Genomic DNA, 11599 nt, shown 5'->3' with positions numbered 1-11599 from the left:
TCTAATTCTTGGCTGTATCTTGCAAAATAAAAATTCTACAAGTGAAACAACCTTCATGTGTGAGAGTTTGATTCCCCATTACATGTTTCACAATGAAAAGTCTGAAAATGCTTTGGCGATTTTTTACATGGCGCTGATTTTATTCAACTGAATTATTGTATATTCCTGTTTAAATTACAGCCGTTCAAAAATTACAGCAGTACTTTCCATATCATTGCAAAACACGTCGACATCTACAATGTTGTTGGAGATACAAAGTGTGCAATTTTTGTATTATTGTATTATTGTTAACTAGATAAGTTGAGCTGCAGTACTTTCGAATAAAAAAATTACAACTACTGTTGGGTATTTTAAAACTCTGATACAAATCTGCAAACTATGTATTATATTGACTGTTTCGTTGTCACTTATCGATAGCTATTACTAGTTAAGCGAATAATTAGTTCGTGGCGCTGCAAAAGAGGAGTATTGCATATTTGTGTGCTAAAGTACGTGACGATAAAAACAACCATGTTTAGGGTTGCTCTTTTCAGGCAAATCTGAGTAATTTTATTTTAGATTTCCCTGATAAAAAGAAATTCTGTGTAAGTAACAAGATTTTATTATATCTTTGGGATAGTACGCGCGCTGTGATTGGCTGATTTAGCGGACCTTATTCTACAGTACAGCCGTTGTACGGACCGCTTAAATTTTGATAAAACATTCTCTAGCAAGTTTTTCATGTCATTTATGTCACGTAATCTTGTAAAACTGTTTAAATCGTGCAAGCAACTATTTCAAAAAGCCAAGAAGATTTATTCGTTTCAGAATTTTGACGCGCAATCGTTGTGGCGGTTGAACCTCCCACTTGACTTCAACTAGTTTCCTTTCCCGCACTTCTGATTACGTCAGAGATAAAATAAGTACCTTATTAAGCTCGTTTTCTCGGTACGTACTGTAAGTTACGGATCCCGTTGATTTATGCGCGGGCCATAACTTACATTACGTACAGTACGGACCACGAACAGGGTTAGTAAGAGGTATGTCTATGCATGTGCAAAGTACAAAGTTAAGTGCCGTAAAGGCATATGTCCGAGCTGCATTTGCATTGGTACTTATCTTTGGTCTGCCGCGCGACTGGTGCAGCTCGATTGCGAGCAACTCCTTTGTGGGGTGAAGACAGTTCGACTTTTCCGATATTTTTATTTGTCACGCAGTCCCGAATAAGACGTGACGGCCCCTAAAAGTCTCCACCTAAGAGGCGAAAAAAAGGGTTGGGACGTGTTCCTTGTCCTGTACATTCAAGAGCTTCAGAGATATGTTTATGGTGTTTTCGCATCCAGTTTGATCAGCGCTGGCGGGTTTATCGTAGCAACTACGTTTGTTCCCCGTCCGCATAAGTTTCTTAAAAGCGCAAAAAGGGCCTTACGATAACCATCGTTCAGAAGTATATACAGGCATGGATTAATAGCGCTGTTTGCATGACCTATCCAAAAAAATACCAAGATGACAACAGGTGGTAGTTTGTGCTTTTGATCAGGCCGCACAAACAAGAAAAAGTGATTGATAGAAGTTGGAAACCAGCACAGAGCGAAAACAACGCATATAACAACCAATAGTCGCACGACCTTGCGCTTGGACTTGTCAACCACGGCACGGTTGCTATCGGTCATGTTGCCTGGAATTTTACGACGAACCAGTTTACAGCAAATCAAAGTATATATAACGATAGTTATGAAGAGTGGCAAGGCGTACACTACGACGAAAATTGATATGTGAAGAATTTTGAATACGCGATAAACTTCATTCAGTGAGAGATCTTTACTGGGCCCTATGTCGCAATAGTAACGATTCGTGACCGGAACAAATGTCACATTAGAAAGAAACACGTAAGGGAACATTAATGCAAACGATAGAACCCATATCATCGTTGATAGGATCTTTGGTCGTTGGAAAATCGCTTCTCGAAGAGGAAAGAATACGGCGTAAAATCTCTCAAAGGAAATGAACATCATTGTTAGCACTGAAGCTGCTATAGAAATAGGAATCGCGTAGAGAAGCATTTTGCAAGTAACGATTCCCAATATTCCTCCAAACCAAAGAGTTCCTTTGTAAAGATATGCGACTAGGTATGGCATAACTGTTATGGTCAGTAATAGATCGGCAATAGCCATATTTGCTATAAAGAGGTTCGTTACACGTGTAGGAGATTTTTTCAACACTACAAACAAGCCAAAGGAATTGCCAAATAAGGCTATCAAGAAGGTAACTGCATATGCTGATGTCAAGGCAATCTGGGCGTTCGATGATAAATAACCAGGAACTTGTCGTGTGAAACTGGGGTCGCTTGTTCCTAAAAGACAAATATAACAGTATTCATAGTAATAATAAAAATAATTATAATAATAATAATAAGATATGCTGGTGGTATAATTAACTGGACCATTTCCAACAGTAGGGCTAACGCTCACATGGTTCATATGGGGTAGAAAGTTAGCACTTCACATTATAAGTCTGTTTAAATTTTCCATGAGCTTCGCAACATCACATCGATTTTAATCGTTTAGGTCATCGGTGACCCCTATCTTTTAAGACATGAATCACTTGGTCTTCTTACAATCTACGAAATGTGATGAAATGAAAAAAATCACAATGTAAGAAGTTTTTATTTTATTTTTTCTTTCCTTGTGTCCTGAATTCCGGAAGTGGTTACAACGGGTAGCGCTTGCGAAAACGCTCGTTGAGGATTAACTCTATTGTTTACTACATCCCCAGCTGCATGCAATTATCTTAAAAACCCACTCCTATATTTCTATGCACAGAAACCTTCACTCTAAACATAATATTTTTATGATTTTCGACAGATGAGTAGATGAGGCTACATCTTGTTATGATGACCTATCGAGCGAAAATAGGGCATTTTTTTCCTTGCCTTTAATTTTTCTCCGAAACAAAGTCGGCGACCCACCAATTGTTTTTCATTTTTGGAATAAGTACTCTATGACCTACAATACTCGTCAAAAATCTTGAAACACTTGTGTCTGTTTCCCCATCCCCAGTGTTGATTTGGGTATCTCAGTGGTCTCAGTGCTTCAAAACACGTGTGGCTCAACATTGGGGAGGGGGGGAACAGTGTCAAGTAGAAATGTCAGGATTTTTCCAGAAAATACGAGAGAAACGGTGTCTGTTTCAACGATTTGTGATGAGTATTGTAGTTTCAGGCGAGAAATGAAACAAATTTCGATGTGGGAAGATTTTCGCGCGAACTTCCTTAAACTTACTGTTGTTACTTTTTCATTCTTTTCCTTACTTTTCTCAGCACAGGTGCTTTCCATCTGTTGATATGCCCATAAATTGTAAACTCTCAAACCTAGTTATTACTTTGTGTTTACTTAACTTTATTGGGGGTGGAAGCGGAATAATGAAAGACTGCTTCAAAAAGAAAATGAATAAGGAATATTTAGCGGTTTGAACATGCGGAATAAAGAATTTTATTGTTTTCGTTAAAGACGGACGAATACGGAAAAATGAATATCGATTAAAATTTTAATAAACTCGTGAAAAAATGGAAGAAATAATGAAAAACTGCGATCCAATTATTCCGCCTCCACCCCAAAAATATTATTTGAACTATTTGGGCTTAATTAACTCTATCTATACTATAAAAGAACTGAATTTGTGACAGCTGGTCATTTGGAGTTGAAACCGAAGTTGAAGCTAATTGACACTTCAAGTCGAAGCTGGTCCATACAATGATTCTTTGTAGATTAAATGTTTGTGTTTATCTTATTGTACTATTTGGGCTTGCCTGTTTCTAGAATTATTTAGGGCGTTTTATGTTTAAAGTTATCTTTGCATTTACATAGGGCCTCGTGCACAGCTGCGGATAATAATCCGAACTTTCTAGGCGAGATCATGAAACCTCTAACTTAACACGCGGGCATTTAGTTATCTACTTGAAATATTTTGTTCCGTTCTTTGTAACAACGATAATTGTGATCTATATCTCAGTCTGACGTATTTCAATAACAACGATAAATGTCAGTGATAATCTCTCTCTGACATATCAATTCCCACGGTTCAAATATACGAAATGTTTCATATATTCTATGTCATTCAGTTTTGAATATTTAACAACTATTCACCGAAGTGGAGGTGGCTAGCGGTGGATATTTACCGAGCTAGCCACCCACGCTAGCCACCGACACTGAGGTGAATAGTTGTTTTAGTATATACTAAAACAATGAGATAATATACAGCACAAAAAATTAATTTGGATGTTTTCTTCACTTGCCACGGATGCAAATCGGGACGCCATTTTTTCCCAAGTTGCTCAAAGGTAAATAGCACAGGATATTCGGAGTTTGAAGAGCCAATCAGCGCCCGCGTTCAACGCTATCCACTGTTTTAGTATATACTAAAAGTAATTATGTGTTTCTAGAAGTTTCTACTTGAGATGAAACCTCAAAATTAACACCGGAGACACCTTTAGTTGACCACTTGACATCTTTCATCCCGTTCTTTGTAAAATGGCTTTTGGGAAATTGCTTTTTGGCTTTCGCCGTTCAACCAAGATTTCTTTACGATTTTATTTCCTTATTTGTTTCGATGTTTGAAGAACACACCCCTGGAAAATAGGGTGGTGTTTCTGTGCGACTTCTGCATGGTTTTATGGTTTACTATGCGTCACTCTACGAACTCAAGTGTTCTTTTACACAATATGCGCGAGTTCGATGTTTTGGAAAAACTAACTTTGTTTTAAGGACGTTCGCGCTAATTGTTTGTGCGCAACTTTTACTGCGCAGGTAACGCGACTGTAATACGTGACGCATTACTTCAAGCATTAGTTAAGATCTTATGGTGACAAAAACGACGGGGAAATTTCCAGGTCGGCTAAAGAATGACACATTTATTTCCAATTCATCATTGTCATAGACTTTTTCGCTTAGTTTCGTGACTCTAGGACTTTGAACTCTGTCACGCGGACTGTCACGTTTTTGAATTTGAACATGTGATTTTGTGTATGATTTGAGATCGATCAGATTTGAGATTAAAAAATTACATTTCGGGCGGTTTGGAATTCCGCATGTATTTAGCTGGATTTGTCAGATATTCGTTGGAATTTGAGGTCCATTAAAGGAGAAGACAAAAAATCTATCACAATCATGAAACGTTAAAGAGAAAGGACCGGGAGGCTGGAAAAGGTCGCTAATCGAGTAGTGGTTGAAAGTTTTGGAAACTCGAGGAAGGTTTAGTTTAATAGTCAGCGACCTTGCGTATTAAAATTTAATGGTGTTTTTTAAAATGTTTTACTTGTTAGTTCAAAATGAATGCATGTTTTTGAAGTTCTTTTCCTTTACTTTCATGACCATAGAGCAGAATCATCTTCTCTTCCTAATCCCCTTGAATAGTGCGGACCTGTGAGGAAACAGCCAGAGATTATATTTCACAAACACCACACTCCAGAAGATGAGAAAGACGGCATTGGAGAGACATGATACAAAACACTAACCAAATAAAGATAACGCCTCCTTGAAACTTCGTCGCTAAGCTCGACAAAGTTTTTTTTTTTTACAAAAACTTTCAGCGATCGATCCTGTCTTGGGTCCAGTCCTTCCCCGGCAGGTCAGGCAAAATCGTTACAAACTGAATTTTCCAGTATAAGAGCTACACAGCGAAAGTTTGCAAAAACGTAATCCTTTCTTGTACTTGTACATGTTCATTGCCGTGACTTTAAGATCTTCAGTTCCCACTGCCTGCTCCCGTCTGACCTTGTAGCTCAGTCGATAGAGCGGTGGCGATCTAACCCGAAGGTCGTGGGTTCAATTCCCACCCTGGTCACAGTTTTTCTCTGTCCTTGTGCGGGCCATTGCCATCAATAGGGCTAACGCTCACATGGTTCATATGGGGTAGAAACTTAGCACTTCACATTATAAGTCTGTTTAAATTTTCCAAGAGCTTCGCAACATCACATCGATTTTAATCGTTTAGGTCATCGGCGACCCCTACTTTTTAAGACATGAATCACTTGGTCTTCTTACAATCTACGAAATGTGATGAAATGAAAAAAATCACAATGTAAGAAGTTTTTTAATTTTTTTTTTCTTTCCTTGTGTCCTGAGTTCGGGAAGTGGTTACAACGGGTAGCACTTGCGAAAACGCTCGTTGAGGATTAACTCTACTGTTTACTACATCCCCAGACGAATGCAATTATCGTAAAAACCCACTCCTATATTTCTATGCACAGAGACCTTCACTCTAAACATATTATTGTTATGACTTTCGACAGATGAGTAGATGAGGCTACATCTAGTTATGATGACTTATCTAGCGATATTAGGGAATTTTTCCCTTGCCTTTTTCTCCGAAACAAAGTCGGCGACCCACCAAGTTTTTTTCATTTTTGGAATAAGTAATTCATGACCTAGCTTCAGGCGAGAAATGAAACAAATTTCGATGTGGAAAGATTTTCGCGCAAACTTCGTTAAACTTACTGTTGTTACTTTTTCATTCTTTTCCTCACTTTTCTCAGCACAGGTGCTTTCAATTCCTTCTATTGATATGCCAATAAATTGTAAACTGTCAAACTTAGTTATTACTTTGTGTTTACTTAACTTTATTGGGCTGGAAGCGGAATAATGAAAGACGGCTTAAAAAAGAAATGAATAAGGAATATTTAGCGGTTCGAGCATGCGGAATAAAGAATTTTATCGTTTTCGTTAAAGACGGACGAATACGGAAAAATGAATATCGATTAAAATTCTAATAACCTCGAAAAAAAAATGGAAGAAATCAGTAATGAAAAACTGAGATCCAATTATTGGGCTTCCACCCCCTAAATATTATTTTAATTATTTGGGCTTAATTAACTCTATCTATACTATAAAAATTTGGCAAGCTGTCACGCACGCCCCACCCGTGACACACTAGTACTGTTATTTTCAAGTACATTTAACTCCAAAATGGGAGTTTAAAAAAAGGGTACAAAAGCACTCCATTTTTGGAGTAAAATTCACTCCGGTAATGCTTACTCCGTTTTTGGAGTAAAATGTACTCCTATATCTTTTACTCTTTTGTTGGGGTAAAAATTTACTCCGGTATTGTTTACCCCTCCTGTGGTGTAAAATTCACTCCAATACAAGTGTAAATTTTATCCTTCTATTGCAGTGAATTGAACTCTTTAAATGGAGTTCAATTTACCCTTGACAGAGTTAAATTAACTCCAAAACTGGGGTGAGACAAAAAGGTACAAAACCACTCCTTTTCAAGAGTAAAATTTACCCTCTTAAACTTAGCTCCCCTTGTCAGAGTAATATTTACTCTTTCTACAGAACACATTCACCCTCACTAGATCTACTGTACCTTCATTTATAGTCAGATTTCTCATAAAACCATGAAAAGTTCATTTTTTTTAATATTATGTAAAGAAAAGACCAGGTTTACAATGAAGCATCTAATACTGGTAATTTTAATCATAAGATTGCAAAGAATGCACATCGATATGCATGATAAATACAATCTGTATACACATACAAATACATCACAAAAATCAAAGCTATCTTTATCGTAATTATTCGGGCAATAATAAAATGGCAATCAGCTGAATGTGTTCTTGCCTTAAACAAGCGGTTTGTGTTTTGATTACAGATTGCAACAATGAATGGCTGCAAAATAACTTCAATTACAAAAACTAAAGCATACAACATACTTGGATAAATGTGACTCAGTATAACAAAATGGGTTTTATGTACATGTAATACAAGTCAGTTCTTACAGAAAGAAGTCAAACGTAAAAAAATGGAACATGCCTTAGGATAACTGATGCAAAAATTTTGCCATCGTTGACCTTTACCAATGTGTCCTTTTTTTCTCCAACAGAATTGTTTTCAAAAAGAAAAAAAAAACACAGAACTTAGGCTGATAATTTACATTAAGAAAAAGCTAAAAACTTTTTGTTTCCAAAAAGCAGAGAAAAACCCTTGAGATTAAGCTGATAATTAAGTATGCTCCCAGCAAAACAATTACAGCGAATGAAAGTTTTAACAAAACCTTGCTTTCTGCCACAAGGTAAATGTCTCTAGTTCAATTAGTGTGCCAGAAGCAACAATCCTTGCAAATGTTGTTTTTAGAACCTCTCCATTGATTGACTCATCATCCTTAAAAGTAATTAAAGAGAATAATGATTAGTATCATCCCTTCCAAAATTAAGATCATTCGACAATATTCTAACAAAATAGGAAGAGAGCACAAATCTAATACATCCCTAATCCTGTGAAACAAAAGACACCAGCCACCAATTTTGGTGTACCAAATAAATGGAACCAATGTAATACCGGTACTTGCATGAGATTATATCTGTAACATTGTACTTGATTCATTGAGTAACTCAGTTAACTATCAAATTAATTTTGTCATAATGATAAAAAGTACACATATAGTGGTGGAACTCATGGAACAAATCTTGAAAATATATTGCCAGATGCTTTCTTTGTCTTCAACACTTTTCCAAAAAAAATTATGTGTGATGAGGTATTTGGAATTATCTCATTTAACAGTATTTCAAATTTTAAACTGAAAGCAGATATTGGGTGAGACAATGGATAAATGAAACTGCAGCATCATCTTCCCGCTAATCGCTAGGCATTACTAGTCTATACGTACACAGGCCTGTAACTCAGACAGTACTTTATAATTATTGTATTGCAGTGACTGTCAAGAATTAGTTGTTAAAGTGTTATTTATGTGAGTTATTTGTAAATATCTATGTGCATCACTTGTTTAAAAGCAACAATCAGCTTCTAAGTCTTTCAGACTTTCAGCTGTTTGACTGCATTACAGGTTTTTCACAGAAACATGCCTAAAAGGAATTTTTTCATTGCACCAACCTTTTCTTTTATCTGAGGGTTTTCTCCAACTTCTCTTCCATAGATGATACATGTAGTGGTATGTACTGTATGTTGCAAGAAGAAGGCATCTTCTTGCCTAGCTTCAGCACTTTCTGTAACCAACTCTCTGTCCAAATTTCCCAGCAATCTTTTAATGAACCAATTCCCAGCTGTACCTACCTCCAATTTGAACTGTTAATCAACAAATAAATATAGTGAAAAGTTTCAGTTTTCTTGGAAAAAAGTAATTCATAATCTCAGTCACATTTCCAAACAAAAAGTATTACCACTACTTACAGATAAAAGATGTCATAAGAATTTCATCCAGATAAGAACACTCAATATCACATGTCTCAAAAGAAAATGCTGTTACATGTAATAATAAAGCTGATCATTTCTAAGGTGTATGACAACTGCAGACTGCCTACAAATAGCGATTGTAAACAGTATTTAAGTCTAAGCACCCATTTTAAATAAAACGTTTAGCTTTCAATAACTGTGAGTTACGGTTAGTTTGGGGTCTGCACTCTGCAAGTGTCAGACACTGTCACTTCTGTTATAACGTGAGTGTTTGAAGAGCAGACTCATCAAAATTTGGCTCTCTTTTCTTTAAACACCAATAATAACAATCTCATGCAGGCATATGCATTAACATACTATTTGCATTGAGTACAATAGTTTAAATGACAGCTGAAGCTTTCTGCTTTCTGTCGTCATGTAATTTGCGATGAGAGCACTCTAATACCAATCATTTGCTTAACTATTTGATCTAAAGCTTCATTTCTCTTGTGAAATACATACCAATTTGTTAAAGCACTTAAACCAAATTAAATATCCTTGCCTGACAAATTTGGGACTTCAAGGTGCATGTAAAAGGTTTGAATTCTACATAAGCTTACATTAAATTGTCATAAGGCCCGATTCAGACGCCATACTTTTCATGAGCCGAACTTAATACATGAAAAGTTCGACGTTTGAATCAATTAAGAACGGCTATTTTAATTTGGAATGGCTCAGGCGTTCTTTTCAACTGGCCTAGACTGGAATTCGGCTTTAGCATGGCCGTGGATCGGCTTTGATTTCAGACGTCGAACGTTTCATGTGCCGAACTTCACGATCATGCATAAACCATGTTTTACCTTCTACATGAAAATCGCTGACAAAATCAATTGGTTTTCTTCGTAATGGCTTTGGAACTGCTGCGGAGGGGCCAGTTAAGTTCGACTTCTGAATCAACAGGCGTACTTTTGTTAATTTGTGTCGGTCGAAGAAGTACGCAGTGACGGCAGGTTAGTTTTGCAGGTTGCAGGTTGCAGGTTGCAGGTTGCAGGTTGCAGGTTGCAGGTTGAAATTTACTGTGACTGTTACATGAATAGCTAACCTTAGGCCTAATTAGGCCTAAAGAAACGTTTTTAGGCCTAAGGAGGCCTAAAGAAACGTTTTTAGGCCTAATTAGGCCTAAGGTTAGCTATTCATGTAACAGTCACAGTAAATTTCAACCTGCAACCTGCAACCTGCAAAACTAACCTGCCGACGCAGTGACCGTACGCAGTGTCTGAATCGGGCCTAAGGCATCAAATATTATCTGCTCATGGTTCAGTTAACGCTTACCTTTCTGCTTGAGTTGTTGTAAGCATTTCCTTGCTTTGGATCAGCATTTAAAGAGTAAACAAACGAAAAACTCGTCAAGATCTTGTACTTGCTGCAGTTGACATGCATATTCCTAAGATGAAGCTTAGACATAAATCAAGACCACCTTGGATAGACAAAAATGTTTTAAAGTTAGTAAGGAAAAAAAAAGTCTTATGGAAGCGACTGAAGGGTAATGGAGCTGTCGAAATGACATTAAAATTCAAGACTTTGAGAAAAGAGACGAAGAGGCTAATCTCATTCAAGTATAGTCAGTATTTGAAGTCCCTGTCTGACAAGTTAAAGACCAATCCAAAAAAATTTTGGGCTTTTCACTCTCTCAAGTCCAAGACAAAAAGATTGCCTGAGGTTATTACATACAGAAGTAAGGTAATGTCCGCAAAGGATCCCTCTGAGAAAGCCTCCTTGTTTAATGAGTTTTTTAGCACTGTTTTTTCTGCAAAAACATATGACTCTGTGGGACTGCATAGCGACGTGGTTAATCCTGACCAGCTGATGGAAATTTCAACATCTCACAATGAAGTTAAGGATATTCTCAGTAGGCTTGATGTCAATAAGGTTACTGGAGTGGATGGTATACCAGCAAGGATTCTTAAGGAGTGTGCAGAGGAGTTATCATATCCATTAACTTTATTATTTAACTTGTCTTTTGGATCTAGCAGAGTTCCCTTTTTGTGGAAAAAGGCCAACGTCACTCCAGTGTTTAAATGTGATGCAAAGGATGTAGTTGAGAATTATCGATCCATCTCTCTGTTATCCATCCCAAGTTAATGTCAGGAGAAGATTATACATAACGCCATATATTCTCATGTGGCTCCCTACCTATCTGACTGGCAACATGGATTTGTGAGGGGTCGTTCATGTGTAACCCAACTTGTTTTATCACATCATCACTGGTCTAAGGCCTTAGATGATGTCGTGTTCTTGGATTTTGCTAAGGCTTTTGACAGAGTGTCACATGACATACTTTTGCAGAAACTGTGTAATTTCGGCATCTCTGGAACTCTGTTGAATTGGTGTAAAGACTACCTAACCAATAGAGAGCAGAGGGTGGTCACAGATGGAAAAAGCTCAAGTTGGTCTGT

At 37.1% G+C, this 11599-nt stretch overlaps 1 protein-coding gene across 1 annotated transcript in view; it reads right to left on the bottom strand.

The window, feature by feature from the left end:
* Window positions 1-745: 745 nt before the first annotated feature.
* The window catches only part of LOC138037206 (neuropeptide SIFamide receptor-like), a 159499-nt gene continuing 148645 nt past the window's right edge, over window positions 746-11599 (bottom strand). Inside the window, exon 4 of the mRNA XM_068883186.1 lies at window positions 746-2332. Within this exon, the coding sequence (XP_068739287.1) occupies window positions 1302-2332 (1031 nt within the window). The 3' untranslated portion in view covers window positions 746-1301. The remainder of the gene's footprint in view (window positions 2333-11599) is intronic.

This window comes from Montipora capricornis, chromosome 1 (genome assembly GCF_036669925.1).
Source record: "Montipora capricornis isolate CH-2021 chromosome 1, ASM3666992v2, whole genome shotgun sequence".
NCBI lineage: Eukaryota > Metazoa > Cnidaria > Anthozoa > Scleractinia > Acroporidae > Montipora > Montipora capricornis.
The sequence above is the reverse complement of the archived record's forward strand: the minus strand, read 5'-3'. Positions and strand labels throughout refer to the sequence as shown.